At 45.7% G+C, this 16,304-nt stretch overlaps 1 protein-coding gene across 2 annotated transcripts in view; it reads right to left on the bottom strand.

The window, feature by feature from the left end:
- The window catches only part of LOC139051092 (lipase lipl-1-like), a 44,290-nt gene extending 28,455 nt beyond the window's left edge, over positions 1-15,835 (bottom strand). Inside the window, exons 1-2 of one of the 2 annotated variants that reach the window (XM_070528182.1) lie at positions 15,602-15,835; positions 13,551-13,774 (exon numbers count right to left, since the gene is read on the bottom strand). In XM_070528182.1, the coding sequence (XP_070384283.1) occupies positions 13,551-13,774; positions 15,602-15,659 (282 nt within the window). In that variant the 5' untranslated portion in view covers positions 15,660-15,835. The remainder of the gene's footprint in view (positions 1-13,550; positions 13,775-15,601) is intronic. The other variant, XM_070528183.1, reaches the window with a different exon arrangement.
- Between the last annotated feature and the right edge of the window lie 469 nt (positions 15,836-16,304).

Here is a 16,304-nt window from a genome sequence, read left to right as displayed (position 1 = left end):
GTACGACGTCAACGACACAGCCCGCATTCGCAACGTTCTATACGCCTCCCAGAAGAGTCATTTTGATGACCTATCACCCAACCACCCCTCTTTTCGTGCCAGAAGGCTCTAGATAAAGACATCCGATGTTCCTATGCTACACCTGAGTGACTGGAGTGCGACAACCATATGACGTCCAATCGCCATTTCATGCTATGAGTATCCAAAGACATCTACATGGCCTCCCTCTGATTCCAGTGGTCAACATTCAACTGTTATAAACTTATGATCTACCGATGCTGCCCTTAAATACTCATCTGATACTGTCTTATCCACTATACTGATGCTTCCCAGCAGCCCCTAACGACGTATGTACGCTGTCCACTAATTTCTCAGGACGTTATAATCGACCACTTATACGGATGATGCCTCATTTGTCTGTGCCTCTACTACAGCCTATATTGCGTACCACTGTCAGCAGCCCACCGGAAACTGAACACCCCAGCGGCATGCACTTCGACCCCGAAAGCGCACTCTGTCGCATTATTGCGCTAGCGTGGATCCACATCAGCCACAGGGGTCAGGATTGGCCCACCTCCGTTCTTGATATCGCTGCGTCCGAGATGAGCTCACGACAAGTTGTGTGTCATGACGAACGAAAGTCGGTGACTGTCCTGCGTAACGCTGTTGTATTACAAAAACCGACTTGCGCTAACACACTTACGCTTCTTGAGCTGACGTTCCTTGCATCGCAATTAGCGGATTCAGTTCACGACATTTGCAGTTGCCCTATTCCGATGTGGGTTGGAAGCGAAAACTCACATGTGCCTTGATTTGAGCTCACGTCGAAAAAGACGTCAAAATTAGTGCGGACCTTCTACTACATGTACCGCCTTTCTCAATAACCTTGTACATTGCTTTGGTAGATCAAGCTCACTTAGACGTGATCAATAAATCAAAGTAGTTTACGCTCTAGTGCTACGGCCACATTAGGGGCCTTACAGTATTAGTTCTCGCCTCCTGCGATAGGTTGTGCATAGTTGTGCTTGAATGAGTGGTGCAGGAGTTGAAATGGCACCCGAAAACTGGATTCCAAGAGTGAAATGTGAACACGGTCAACTTTCGCAATGCTGGCACCCAAAACTAATCAGAGATGCCTTAGCAGCCCTATAGGCGAATCAGAGCAGACGAAATGGCGAATTCTACAAAATGATGGAATTGAGAAACGTCTAGAGTCGCACATCAATTCTGCTATGACTCGAAGTCGGTGGTCAAGCTTTTGTGCAAAGCTTCGGGGCAGGAGCTGACATGGTGACGTTAATTTTTGAATCGCGGAACATGTTTTCATCGCATAATCTCGAGCTAGCTGCGTACTTCATTGAATACATCATCCAGTGTTCTGGAGCATCCCTGCGCTGTAAATCAGCTTGAATAGGGAAACCTCGAAGTAAAAAAAAAAGGCTTCCTCTTAAACACAACTGCGTCTTTCAGTCCTTTGCGCAGCGTGAACGAACTGACGTAAACACGTCACGCCGAAAATGCATCGAAGGTACCGGACCGTGCAGTGGATTCAATAAAGCGCATCGCATCACGAAGATGCGTAACAGTTTGGCAAACTACCCGCCTAGTTGTTCGCCTTGCTTTGCGCGTAAACAAGCGGCAACTTTCCTTCTCGCGGTGCCTGACACGCTCAGCGCAGTGTCTCTTACGTTAGGTAACAATCTGCGTAGTCTTGCGTGATCGTTTCTCGGACCACATGGATTTTCTTCCTTCTCCGGCCATCCGTAGCCGAAGCGCATCGTCTCACTTTTTAACGACTCCGAGATATCTCTGCACTTTCCTGCAAGACACGCGCTTCTAATTATGCTCGCGCATATCACGACGGGAAGAGTGCCTCCGTGCTCATCCGAATGAAAGTAGGCGCAATATGCTTGTGTGGGGTTGTGTGCGCTTGTGCGCGTATATTTCTACGCAATGTTTAACTGTCTCAGGGGAATTTACATTTCTAAACGCACGCGGGCTATGACGAAAGCCCTAGTTGAAGTGTGAATTTCTGATCACTCGCGCTTCTGTAACGTGTATCTAGGCCTACGATACACGATTGTCTTCGCATTCCACCCATGTCAAAAGAATGGAACCCATGACAAAGGGCTCAATCACAGGAAGACGTAGCCACTAAATATATGTCTACGCACGCACGTACGTAGTACGTAGATACGTAATGCATATATAAGCATAACATATGTATTTGCGTGCCTATAATGTACGTTTGAACGTCCGTATGAATGTATGCGCGCATGTATGCATATGTGCGTTTGCTTCTGTGCGTTCGCCTGTTAGTTTTCGCGCGCGTGTGCGCGTCAAGTGTTGAAGATTAAATTTCTTTTTCACTGGTCTCCCACCAACCAATGCTATAAAACCAAAGCAAATGCGTATTGGCGGTGCTCACGGCCGTCTCTCTATCCACGATAAAACTACCCGCCCTTCTTGAGGAAAATATGCCTCGCATAGTTTTTCGTACTGTGAGTCGTGACGGCAGTAATATGGCTCTACGAAGTCAACACCTGACGTTTGCCTGAGAAAAGTGATGGCCGTCACTCGAGCCAGGGGTGCCTTTCTGCAGGAACTGTGACGGACAGCCGCAATTAACGCGTTAAAGCGAATAGTGCAGCAAGGAAGTGTTGTTGGGAGAAACCAAAAAAAGTAAAAAAAGAATGCCAGCGATCACCTTACTGAACCTATGAGGAATCCACGACTGGCAGCCGAAGAGGTGTACTATTAATCCTGCCGGCCAGAAGAGCGCTGCTTTCAAAATCATCCCGCTTTATGCGTATTCTTCGAGGAAGTACTCTTCGCTTAGCTTTTCCTTTTCGTTTACTGAGAAACTACTGTTTGCATGAAAAAAAAACGAACAGTGTCTGATGCACTATGTCCACCGGGGCTACTATATCCTGCAGTATGAAGGACGACTGCATGACTCAGACGTATGCTGCGTAAGGAACGATAACGACAGCCACAGCCGGTCTTTTTTCTTTCTCCTTTTCTTCTTTCTTTTTTTTTTCGCCGCACCTCGGTGGCGAGACCATTCTCCCGCTATGCAAATAGCTTTGTTTTGGTCAGTAACATTGAGTGTGCCGAACCCTCTCCCCCCCCCCCCTTTAAGCGTTACTGTAGTAGATTGTTCTTACAAAATAATGGCATTCATAGGTTCTTATGACTCGATCCGTATATTAGCCTACTCCGAAACAAGGTGTGAAGAGAAAACTTCTGCACGGGCAGCGGTTATATTCATGACTGAGTATAAATCGCGTATAAAAATCTCAAACAGATGGTTATTACATCACGCAACAACACCTGTGCACGATCTCGTATGGTTTCATGACCAAACTACTCCCGCCTTTGGCAATTATATCAGCTGGTGCGTTACAGTGCCGTGAAAATTTCAGATCACATCCATTACGCATATAAATGAAACAATCCAATAAACTTTTTTCGGTGTATAGATATAACCTCATGTAATCAACTAAATAGCCCACAGGCTGACTATATGCTATATGTCTACGGCCCTATCTTTTTATAGACCTACACATTTTGCTATTTATTTTCTATGCGCTGTTTATGCACAAGAGAATTTGACAGGTATATTTCCTTTAGTCTGTTATTGTATCGCATTGACTGGCAAATGGGTTGTCCGCAGAAAGTACTTCCGCGAAAAACATTGAGGTTGGAGTCCACAGGCAATCTGCAGACACCCTGTAGCTTTAGAAGAAAAACTCCTTTCCGCTTTGTAAGGACGCTTTTTGAAAAAAACTTCTTTGGAAGTTGTTCTCGTTCGTCATACGTATTGGCGCCGGCTGAGTCTCGTAATGACGCTAGATTTCTGCTTACTTACGCTTCGTTTGTAAAGCTATCAGAACGCTCTGAAGGGACCATGCAGATGAAGATACTATTAGACTACGATTGGTAACAAGTGTGACAGACACAACCGCTATACATAGCTCTGATCAGCTGGTTTCTATTAGCTGCAGTGCCTTGCAACGCGCCCCTCGATACGTTAGGTTACGATGGTTACGATCGACTGCAAAGAAAAGTGAGCCGGCATCAAAGCTACGCCCGCATGAACGAGAGCGAATAAATCCAGGGGCACATTGAAAATGCGAGCCCCGAAATAATATACTTGCGCGGTGAAGAGCCTCTGACTCAAAGAAGTAAATTATTCCGGAGCTCTCCAATGTTTACGGCGTCAGCCGAGCACATGCAAAACTAAGGCAATGAAAATGCAAGCACCGAAATAATATCCGTACCCAGTAAAGCTCCTCTGATTCAAACAAATAAATTATTCCGGAGCTCTCCATTGTTTAAGGCGTCAGCCGAGCATCTGCAAAACTAAGGCCCAAACAATGAAACGTTCCTTTCCTTCGAGCGCTTCCTAACCTTACGTGAGGCCTCCTTACAGCGAAGGACCGATGGAGGAAGCAAGCATACTCTGAAAGCTCCCTTCACCCGTCCTCACGTAAGGAGCGGTTGCCGCCATGCCTGGGTTCGAGATTATCTCTTAAAAGCTTTAGGCGAACACCAGAACACCCCTATTCAATAAAAAAGGTTGTATCGTCGCACAATCTCTAAGTTGATGAGCTAATATAGAGAAGCGTGGACGCTATATTTTAGTTTTGTTTACTAAATCTAAAGAAGCAGTGCATTACAGTGCGAAACTTGATGTGCTCCAGCAACGCTGGCACGCCGGCGTCGTGCAACGCCTAGCAACGCTTCCATGCCGCACGCGTGACTGAAACGAACGTGCCTGGCAAAACGTACCGTTCTCGCGCTTCTCCGAAGGTGGGCGACAGCGCGCACGCGCAAGCAAACGTCACGTGGTTAAGCAGTGAGGCGAAGTGCTCGTTCAGGGCCAGGAGCGGCGTAAGGACGCATGAAGGTAGCTTGGCCCAAACAATAAAACGTTCCTTTTAGGGGTGTGCGAATATTGAAATTTTCGATTACGAATCGAATACGAATAAGACGAAGAACTCTCTTCGAATATCGAATCGAATATCGAATACATGTGTAGTATTAAAAAATTGCAAGAGAGGTAACAATAGCTTTATTACCCTTTTAAAAATAACATTGCATTTTACAAGGTTGCTTCAAATTAAAGAGGTACTAAATTATAGATAACGGACTCAGGTAATGCCCTCAGTCAGGTAAAACGCTTGTTACAGATTGTCGTGAAGGAAAATTAACTGCTCAATATGGCCAGAAAGTAAACGCTCTCTATGCACTGTCACATTTCTACCGGTAGAAAAGACTCTTTCACTAGGAACTGAAGTGGCAGGGATCGCCAAGTACTTCCGGGCGAGTGCACTTAAAAGCGGGTACCTGAAGCGGCCAATGGACTGCCACCACTCACAAGGATTCATGCCCCTTTCCAGAAGAGGCTTTTGCGCGTAGTCTGTAACTTCCCTCTCAGGGGCAGATGCCAAATGTGTCTTCTCTTTGTTCATCACTAGATCGTCAAAAGCATTCCATACACTTGATGCCACCAGTGGACACGAAGTCGACGCTGGCACGGCGGTGTCCGCATGGTGTTCCACGACGGCTTCCTGGAGCTCCCTTGTCACAAGGTTTTTCAGCCAGATCATCTGACCAGATGCCTGATGAACTGTGGCCATAAAGCGCGGATCAAGAAACATGCCTAGGCTGGCCACTTCATCAAATTTCCACTCCGCACAAAGAGCCTTGATACATCTTGAATCAATGTTAGCAAACCCTGAGTTGCCTTTGCAACCTTCAAGGCAATGGGGCATTCCAAAAATAATTGGAATTATAAAGCTTGGTGAAAAAGAAACCGAAACTGATCATGTCTCAAATGCCTGAAGCAGATAGACTGAAACAGAGCATACAGATAATGAGCGGATCATGCGAAGTTCTCAGTTAATAAACATGTTCTTAGGAGAATGCGGAGCAAGCATACAATTGGTTAATTGCTCAATTATTCGCAGTCTATCCGAATATTCGCCGTTTCCACCGTTATTCGGCCGTCCTCGGATATTCGTGAATTTCCGAACATGCATTTCTCGAATCGAATACGCTTCGAATATGGAAAATATTCGATTCGTATTCGAAATTCCGAATATTCGCATACCCCTAGTTCCTTTCCTTCGAGCGCTTCCTAACCTTACGTGAGGCCTCCTTACAGCGAAGGACCGATGGAGGAAGCAAGCGTACTCTGAAAGCTCCCTTCACCCGTCCTCACCTAAGGAGCGGTTGCCGCGTGCCTGGGTTCGAGATTATCTCTTCGAATCTTTCCGCGAACACCATTATTCTATTAAAAAATGTTGTATCGTCGCACAATCTTTAAATTGAATAGCTAATATAGAGAAGCGTGGACGCTTTCTTCTAGTTTCGTTTACTAAAGTTAAAAAAAAGTTGCGCATTACAGTGCAAAACTTGATGTGCTCCAGCAACGCTGGCACGCCGGCGTCTTGCAACGCCTAGCAACGCCTAGCAATGCTTGCATGCCGCACGCGTGACTGAAACGAACATGCCTGGCAAGACGTACCGTGCTCGCTCTTCTCCGCAGGTGGGCGACAGTGCGCATGCGCAAGCGAATGCCACGTTGTTAAGCAGTGAGGTGAAGCGCTCGTTCAGGGCCAGGAGCGGCGTAAGGACGCATGAAGGTAGCTTTGGAGCTACCTTATGCTGAGGAAGCACCAAGGAAGCCTTCACCGAGGGCCCCTCAGTAAGGAAGCTTTCAGAGTGACATAAGGTAGCCTCACCCCAATGAAGGCTTCCTTAGTGAGGTAAGGAAGATTTCATTGTTTGGCTTCTTATGCTGAGGAAGTACCAAGGAAGCACCAAGGAAGCCTTCACCGAGGGCGCCTCAGTAAGGAACCTTTCAGAGTGACATAAGGTAGCCTCACTGCAATGAAGGCTTCCTTACTGAGGTAAGGAAGATTTCATTGTCTGGCCCTAAGGCAACAAAATTCAATAAGAATTGTATTACAAAGGTGACCTTCCGCTGAGGGCCGAGTACACCAAGAGAGACACAGGATGCCCGAGGCGCTGAATTTGCCGCTGTCAATATGTAGATACACCTTGCAGTGCAAGACTTAAAACGTGCCTTGACGTGTACATCCCGACGCTGACGTCTTTCGGAACTCGCCCTCCTTGATGAATTGGCCGCCGCCGCGCATTCATATGCGTAACCGTGCTTCGTGGCAACCACCCTCTTTGTCTGGCAGCGTCAGCAAATGGTAGGAAATAATTTATGCATACACATTCGTGCTTCCAAATGCTAAGCGTGGCGGAAGTCATCCTTAGCCGTAAACTGGTTTGTGCACCTACCTCTCGCTGTCCGAGCTGTTGCGCGAATAAAGAAATATGCTTAGCCGTGGACCTGTAGCACCTCTCTCCACAACTGTATCCACTCTCTACAACCCTTTCAACTAATAGAATGACAATCTAATTAGCCAGACGAAACATACCATATTGCTATAGGACAGCATTAACGTCCCGGAAAGATATTCCAATGTGATGACGGTCCAAGGATGGATAGTTAGATGAATTTAAACGTGACTTAATTCTTACAATTAACAGTGCTAACAACAGGGAAAGAAGAAAACACACTGAAAGCAAATAGCAAGAGCGTTATCGGAAAACTTCTCTTGGTAGGAAATAAATTATAGTATGCGTCAACCAAGTTAATAAAATTCTTGGGTAATAAATGTCAAAAAACAATATAATTATTATGTACGCCGTACTGCGCCACTCCGCTACAGTTTTAACCACCTAGAATTCTTCTCGAACACGCACCTCGATCTAAGTACAGGAGCGTTTGTGCATTTCGCCCTCGTCGAAATGCAGCCACCGCGAAAGGAATCGAACCCGCAACCTAGAGCTTAGCAGCGCCACCCCACAGCCGCTTAGCCACCGCAGTTGGTTGCCTCAGCCAGCTTTCCATCGTACAGTAGGGAATTTGGTTGTAATGCAGACTTTCGAAAATACTGATCATGTGTGATAACTAAATTTCCTTTTACGCATACTATCTTGGTTGTCGCAGTGTTTATATAATCTGCTTTATTTCGTATTTGAGCCAAGTGCTATTACTTAAGTGTGTGCACATTTACCTGATGCCTATATGTTGATCTTCATGTAAACCCTGACATGGCAGTCAGTGCTCTTGTCGGTCTGAGTTCTTTTTTGTCGGTTGTTTTCAAAGCTATTATAAATATTTGAGATGAATCCCAGTCAACTGGCCCACTTTAATATTGAATAGATGTTTTAAGAGGAGGGGGGGGGGGGGGGCTTTTTGGGGACTTCAACGACGCTGTAAGAGGGCAAGACTAAATAACATCTTAGGCTTAGAGAGGACACTTCTTACGGATACTCCCATACTTTTTTAACTAGTTCTTGTTTCAATGGATGAAATTAGTTGTTACGTGTTACCGTGAACAACTGTCTCAGCCGCGCATTGGTGCCGATCCTGTACGAGTTAATCCCATGCATCAAAACCGCACTTTCCTCGCCAGTCACCACACGAGGCAGTTGTAAACGAGTAATGCGGTAAAGGGCGTTAATCGATACAAGCAGCTGTAACGTGTAGCTGCTGAACGTTTGTCCAGGTTTTCTCTTAGCCCGAATGACTCGCCTACCCAATTAAACAACCAAACTTAATATGTGTACGAACCTTAACTCCTCACCGATGATGAATGTTACCGGACACTAGATGTGCACTGGTCTGGGGCACTACAACAATAAGTAATTTACAGAAGTTATTGCTTTTGCAAAAGAAGGCATTGCGGGCTATTGAGGGTTGCCATGGTAGGCCCGAAAACCTACCAACATTACCACTCTATCATAAGCATAATTTACTTAAAGCAAACCATGTTTACATATATCGCTTGTTACAGTACATCCATCGTAATCGTTTGTATTCCATTGCTCCACACCGCCCTCCTTATAAATATCCCCTTCGGCAACACAGACACTTGGTCCCTAAAACGAGAACAAATTACGGCAACCAAAAGCTCGATTACCAAATGACAGTTGTTCTCAATACCCCTCTTTAAGCGCCATGTTTGATCTCCCTAAGAATAAATTTAAAAAAGACATAAAAAAGTTACTAATTAGCACTGACTCAATATAATTTCAGTTTTTTACTTAGCGAAGCATCTCTTGTTTTCGTATCAAGTTATTTATGTGTGTGTTTTCTTTATCGACTTCATGCCATGTTTATACACTGCCTTCGATTTATGGTGCACTGTCTTTGTATTAAAAGTAATATTTTTCATAGTAATATTGTCGTTTCATGAAATGTAGTTTGTACTATCACAGATTGTGGTTTGTACTATCATACTATGATGCAATGTATTTGATGCAATGTAGTTTTGATGCAATGTATTTTTCACTATCACACTATTTTAATATTTATTTCTGTGTTGCTCACTGCTGTATCGGCTGTTTTGGGGAACTGTGACCTCGTCAGGCTTTACCGCCTTTTGTCGCAGTTCCGTCTTTCATCTTTGAAGGAAAAATAAACCTCAACTTCAACTTCAACTTCAACATCAACTTCAAGATGTCCATGCAACATGAAAGAAGAAAGTCAGTTCCATGGCGTACAATTTTTCTCTTAGGAATAACCTACTGTTGGTGAATTCGCAGTCAGGACGTGGAACCAGCTAGCGCAAGAAAGGAGTCATTTGAGATCGCTGGGAAGTTAGTCGCCCTGCAATGGACATAAAGATAGGCCGATTGTTGTTGTTGTTGTTGTTGTTGTTGTTGTTGTTGTTGTTGTTGTTGTTGTTGGTGGTGGTGGTGGTGGTGGTGGTGGTGGTGGTGGTGGTGGTGGTGTTGTTGCTGTTGTTGTTGTTGACAAATCTATCTTTTCTTGCCCACTGTTTTCTTGCTTGCCTGTTTGTTTGTTTGTTTGTTTGTTTGTTTGTTTGTTTGTTTGTTTGTTTGTTTGTTTGTTTGTTTGTTTGTTTGTTTGTTTGTTTGTTCTATCTACATGAAATTCTCATTATTTGTTTGTTCCCTCGACTTCAACTCTCGCCAAGCCCGTGTACATAGTTTTCCAAGTGCTTTTCGACCTTTTTACACCGGGTGTCATAAGGAAATCAGGAACACCGCGTACTCTCCATAGGTCACTTAATGTATCTCATACGCTCAACAATTACATCACGCCCTTGCGGTTGAATATCGAAGGAAACCTCTAGATGTGCATCGCCTGAAGCAGCGCAAGAGTGGTTGCTTGTTTTCGTTCGACCTAATCGTTTGCGCACTCTGTTATACTCTCGCATTATTTTAATGCCTATCGCGTGATCTCTCTCTTACCTCGCGTTGTATCCTCGTACGCTTATTGCCCTGAGTACGTGCGCCATTCCTCTATTTATTTCCTGATTGGAAGGCTCGCTTCGCCAAGTCGCGGGGTGTTCAATGCTCACCCCGCACGGAGCCAGCCAACCATGGAGTTTCCTACAATAATGGCGCAGCCAACGATACATCATGCAAAGCACCACCGCGTTCACACTCAGAAAGGAAAAAGAAAGAATGCAGTCAGCAAGGCATTCCCTCAGCCACGTGCCAGAACTTAACTCTTCCTATAACAAAACTCCGGAGATACTCTCTAAAATAAATCATTGGCTGAAGTTCACTGATTTATTTATTTGTTCTGTACATGCTCATTACAGAGCGTTCACAGTTTTATTCATTGATTCGTTCAGTAATGCATATATATGACGATTCGTGATTTTAATGGCGCAGCAGCCATGCAGGCTATAATGCGCCAAGCACAAGTTTTTTGAACTACCTTATTTGTTCCAATGTGGTAAAAGGGTGTAAATGGCCAAGTAAAAATATAAGAGCATGAAATGTGGCACAGTTCCAGTGGGCTTCCTGTGGCTTTTAAATAGTTAAAAGCATCTCCATATGGCACAATTGGTTCATCGCTCAAGTAATACATTAACTTCGCCATGCAATCAGAAATTTAAAGGTGTCATGTTCTTTTAAGCGATATGAGGCTATATTGAGAAGTGGCCTACGATTATATGCATCTGTTTCCTCAACTATACGAATAGCCATTTATAATCCAGATTAAAGCTTAACTAACCTACGCCAGCTGCGAACTGCGATATATTGATTCCAGTTGATTAGTTCATTGATGAAGTGATTTATTCCCCCATTCGGATAAATTCATCTTGCAAATCTGATTTAAACCACCTGCGCATATCTTCAAACTGCTATCGTCTTTATATAGCCTATAACTCGAAATAGCGGCGTGCGGTCAGCCTTGTCTATTTTTTTTTTCGTTGTCCTTCCTTCCGTTCTTGTTTGCCCGCTTGTTTGTGACCGGACCAAAGGCAAGTTAGAAAAAGTTAGCAACTTAAGCTTCAATTCATGTCACGGGCCACACACGCACTGCAGGCTCACACACATACTCTGTGTGCATCGCCAAAATAACACAACACACACAAAATAACACGCGCTTTCGCATTTACCCTTGCGCAAGCCCATTCACGCGTCTGAAATAAAAAAAAATAATATTAACTGCGTTTCCGTTTCCGGTACACCCACGCCCAATTCTATGTTCCCGCGCGGACTTCAGGGACAGTGGCTGACACAGTTTCTACACCCTGGGTCGCTTACCTACGGGATCCTATTCCGGGGTAAACAGAACGGAACACGCCATGATTCATACGAGGCGGGAGGGGGGAGGGGGGAGGCGAGCGCTATGCCGCAACACGGGGGCTTCGACGAATCCGTCAGGCCAAATTTATGTAAGTGGACGCACGTATTGGCGTTTAGCTACCGGTATAGAGACGTCGATGCATGGCGTTGCGTCACGATTAGGGAAACATCGACGCTGCCCCTCACGTGACCGAGGCGAGGAAATGCCGAACATTGAGGTCACCTCGGGTGCGAACGAAACGCCGGAAAGCAGCCGAGCCGAGGGACAGAGACGCGATGGAAATAAACGGCGCAACATTTTACGCAGGCTGTAGGCAAGGAAGACACACATGCGAGGTGAGTCGGAGAACCGACTCAGCTTAACCTGCACGTCCGTGCATGCGGGTGCATGCGGGACTTTAGTAAGATTAACGTCATCGCGAGAGGTAAAGATGGTGTTACTCCCTCGACCATTGAAGCTTACGATGTTCAGAAAGCGCATTACAGATGCATCAGCAATCCACCAATCACACTGACCGAAAACAAGAAGTGCAGCTTCTTGATAAGTGGCACACGCGTTCATTGTATATGCACGCAGAACGCCGTAGCATGTTCGAAAGCGTAATTTTCTGCGGTACGCATATATTTTTATTATTTCACCGGGATAATTTTTCCCTGAATATATGTCATTACTCTTTCAATGAAATTTTATTAAGAGTTAAACGCTTCTGTGTTCAGCGGTTTTCCTGCAGTGCGTAAATGTTGCGCTGTTTACCGAAAACCCGCCTAAACATCTGCTCTCGTGAAGGGACATAACACCAGGTACAACAAGTCGTACCGTATTTACTCGAATCTAGGCCGGTCTCGACTAGAAGCCGACCCATCTGAATTCGGAAGGTTAGATAATTCGAAAAAAAAAGAAGCCTTGCAGCAAACGATAACAGCCACAAAAATCAAATTACATTTATTGCCAATATCAAACGCCAGCTACGCACTTCCCCCGGGCAAGCCTGCCGCAGCGATTGTCGTAATGTCCTGCTCCCACGTGACATGCCATGACGTCCCAAACAGTCCTTTTGAGAAAACTGATATCCCCCTTAACTCACATATCCAATAATCCGATATAAATTAAACACATGTGATACCATATAAGAACCCGTTTTCCCATATGCGAAATGGGATAATTGAGTACGGGAATTATGGGGTCAAAACATATTTTCAGTTGGGAAGCATCCTCCTAGAAAAGCAAACCGTTTCGGGCTGTTGAAACGCTATCATATTTATTTACGGCCCTATGAGGCCACTCACTAAATTTGCTAAGGTTGAGAGGACTATATAGAATCTTCATTTCCACAAAAAAAGAGAATAGAGAAAAATATCATTTCAGTATTTCTTGAAACAGAGAGGAGATAGAGCTATACCGGGTGCCCCACTTAATTTGAGCCAAACATGAAATATGTATACAAATGCCGCCTAGCTGGATAGAACCGAGGTAATGTAGTTTGCTGTCGATTATTTTTTGCATATCACCTAATCAAATAATTAGCCTTAATTGATTGATCAATTTCTCAAATATTGTAATTAGATTGAAAGTGTTAATGAGAAAATCGTAGAGCAGCATAAAAAAAACTCCCGACACAGCTTTATGTGGTTCCATACAAGCTACATGAATGTGTTTTTCTTTTTTGAAGCATGACTGAACTCCACGAATACACAAAAAATTGTCTTGCGACTGGCCGCTCGAGGCAGGTAGAAAAAGTGGCCCAAGGAGTTGAACCCTGCGAACCTTCAGTGAAAACGAGTACAACTCTCTTGCCCTCGTCCAAAATGCAACTCGTCAAATGCTGTGCAATAGGCTTCTGCAACAAGTAAAAATGCAACAAATATGCAAGAAACACATCTGCACTCACGATTCCGACGCATCGGTCCGGGTCCCCTCCCGTGTAGAAGTTTGACAGCTCGGAAGGAAAATCCAGAGCCGTCCTCACCGTTCCCAGCAGGAGGCTCGGGATGAGGCGCGATATGGCCGTGCTCGGTGACACCATCCTCGGCGACACAATGCGCGGACACTGACGAGTACGACTGGGACGATGCGACTCGATCCGATTGTTCGCTCGACGCGACTGGCCGGCCGCTGAGGAATAAAAAAAAGTATTCAGCGGGAGAGCCAGAGAAAGAAAAAAAAATAAAATGGCGTCACTTTCTTTCTTGGCTCGCCACTGGTGGCGAGAGGCGTGGACACTGACGAGTACGACCGGGACGATGCGACTCGATCCGATTGTTCACTCCACGCGACTGGCCGGCCGGTGAGGAATAAAAAAAGTATTCAGCCGGAGAACCAGCGAGTGAACGGGGCAAAGACCGAGAAAGAAAAAAAACAAGATGGCGTCACTTTCTTTCTTGGCTCACCGCTGGTGGCGAGAGTGTGGAGAACCCAGTTCAACGGCTATGGCTATAAAGGCGTGGAATCGGGTCTTGGTGACGCACAATGCACGGCGAAAAGCGGCTTCGGTAAAAACGATGAAGGAATATAGCCAAGGTCAATTAGCGTCCAGCCGGTGAGATGAGGGGGGGGGGGGGGGTCTTCGAGATAGGAGAAAGAGTGTGCAGCCAACCGTGACGTCATCGTAGTCTCAAGGAACCGTGGGGGAGAAGGAAAACGACCCTAGGGCACTCCTCCGGCATGCGAAGGCGTAACACTGGACGGGATCGGCAGACCCCGTGACGCATAGAGTGGGAGGACGGTTCGGTATTACAACGAACGAGTTTGCCGAGACGTTTGGAAACGAACAAACGCATTTTGCGCGCGTTAGAAATTTCCCGCGAGTTTCAGAACGCTAGCGGTATTCTCCTGCGTCTGAAAGCTTCCAGAGGGCGTCAATCCTGATCTAAAGGAAAGAAAATATAAACAGGACTCGTCGACTGTAACGATGCAAGGTAACGTCAGAATGTAAGTTACGGGTTGTTTTGTCCGAGACGCTCAAAACGCGCTCCACTGCGTATCGGTCATAAATTCGTAAAGCGCTGGCGTTTCTTTTTTTCCGCCTTTCCTTCTTTTGGTACTACACTGCCGTCTATAAAAACGCTTTGTCTGGCTCTGTTGTCCTTTACTGCGCAGTTATGAAATACTCTAAGGCTTCTGCTTCTCCACGCGTTCCAGACACCTGCTTCGCTTACGTGAACTCTTTTATTTATTTTTTTACACATCCCAAATCTCTCAGACTCTTTTGTTGCTGTCTGTTACTGCTCCCCATCTTGGTGACTAACCTAGACGTTCTCTTAACATCTAGCTCTTCATTAAGCATTTCTAACGCCTTTGAACAAAGTTTGAGTACGGGCTAGTTGGTATTCCATGGTATCAATCGTCACAGCGCATACATAGACGGAGGACAAAAAGGACGATGAAGACTAGATTATGAATGCATTCTCATGTCGGGTGCTGCTTGTAGAGGGCGCTTTTGTCTTGGTGTTTAGGGTATATATGTTTGTTTCTGAAAATAAAAATCAGTTGGAAGTCAGCGCTTGTCTTCGTCGTCCTTTTTGTCCTCCGTCTATGTATGCGCTGTAAGTGACGATTGATGCCTTTGAACAGTTTCCTTCATACGCCGGTGACCGGCTTCCTTCGCATGACGCGATGGAGGCCTGTGCCATTTCTCAACGTGCGGGCTCCAATCTCTTGGACACTCCTTGCCTATAGTACATGCAGTACCTTCTGATACCCGTGGATACGCTTGAAACATATAACTTGACACTCTGGTGCATACTATTGCTAAAAAACTCACCTTTCGACTCACCCTTCCCCGGACATCTTCATAACATCCTTCGCTTTCTCTGTATGTTCGAAACGTGCTCCGCTTGACTTCACACGCCCGAGTCAAACTACACACATCACTTATCCCTGTTTAACCAATTCGAAGCACGCGCTTCGATCTCTTTCCAATAAAGTTATCTGCACACATACCTTTAAGATGCGGCATGCGACACCCGCAAGCACGACGGACGCGCACGTGCCCGAACATACGTGCTTCTGTCAACGATGGGGAAGTTCCGGAGGACAGCCGATGCAGACCGGCGAAAGCGACGAAAGCGACTGCATGAAACCGCGCGGCCTCCCCGCGTGGGCACCAGGCAGAACCACTGAGACAAAAGAAAACCGCGACGAGCGGTGCATTTGGGCGAACTAAACCGCGACGACTTCTTCCGTTCGCCGTACACCACCGCGCGTCTGTCCGTCCCTTCTCTTTTTCGCCCACTCGCTCTCTCTATCTGTGAGTTCAGCTGGACAACCAAGCGTGTTCGCTCGCGGCTTTTCTTTCTTTCACGCAAGCTAGCGTGGTACAGCTGCGGCTACAAACATTCGCTGAAGCCGCGGTTACAAAAAGGCAGTCATTCTTTAGGTGTTTTCGTGGGCATGTAGCTGTTTCCTGTTGCCTCCCGTTTCCTATTTATTTTTGTCTTTCACGAACGCGCACAACGAAGGAAGATGTTTTAAAGAAAGAGAGGGTTAGAGATAAAGATAATTTAACGCTCCAAAAACACTCTTTTCAACTCCTTCTTAATTCATTATCCCATGTCTCACTTCGTTTCTAAGAGTTGTCACATAACCCCGATTGAGTAAACGCTCACTCTTCTAAGCAAGGTCAACGTCGGGGATTACGACCTCA

The sequence above is a fragment of the Dermacentor albipictus genome, chromosome 10 (assembly GCF_038994185.2).
Source record: "Dermacentor albipictus isolate Rhodes 1998 colony chromosome 10, USDA_Dalb.pri_finalv2, whole genome shotgun sequence".
Classification (NCBI taxonomy): Eukaryota; Metazoa; Arthropoda; class Arachnida; order Ixodida; family Ixodidae; genus Dermacentor; species Dermacentor albipictus.
The sequence above is the reverse complement of the archived record's forward strand: the minus strand, read 5'-3'. Positions and strand labels throughout refer to the sequence as shown.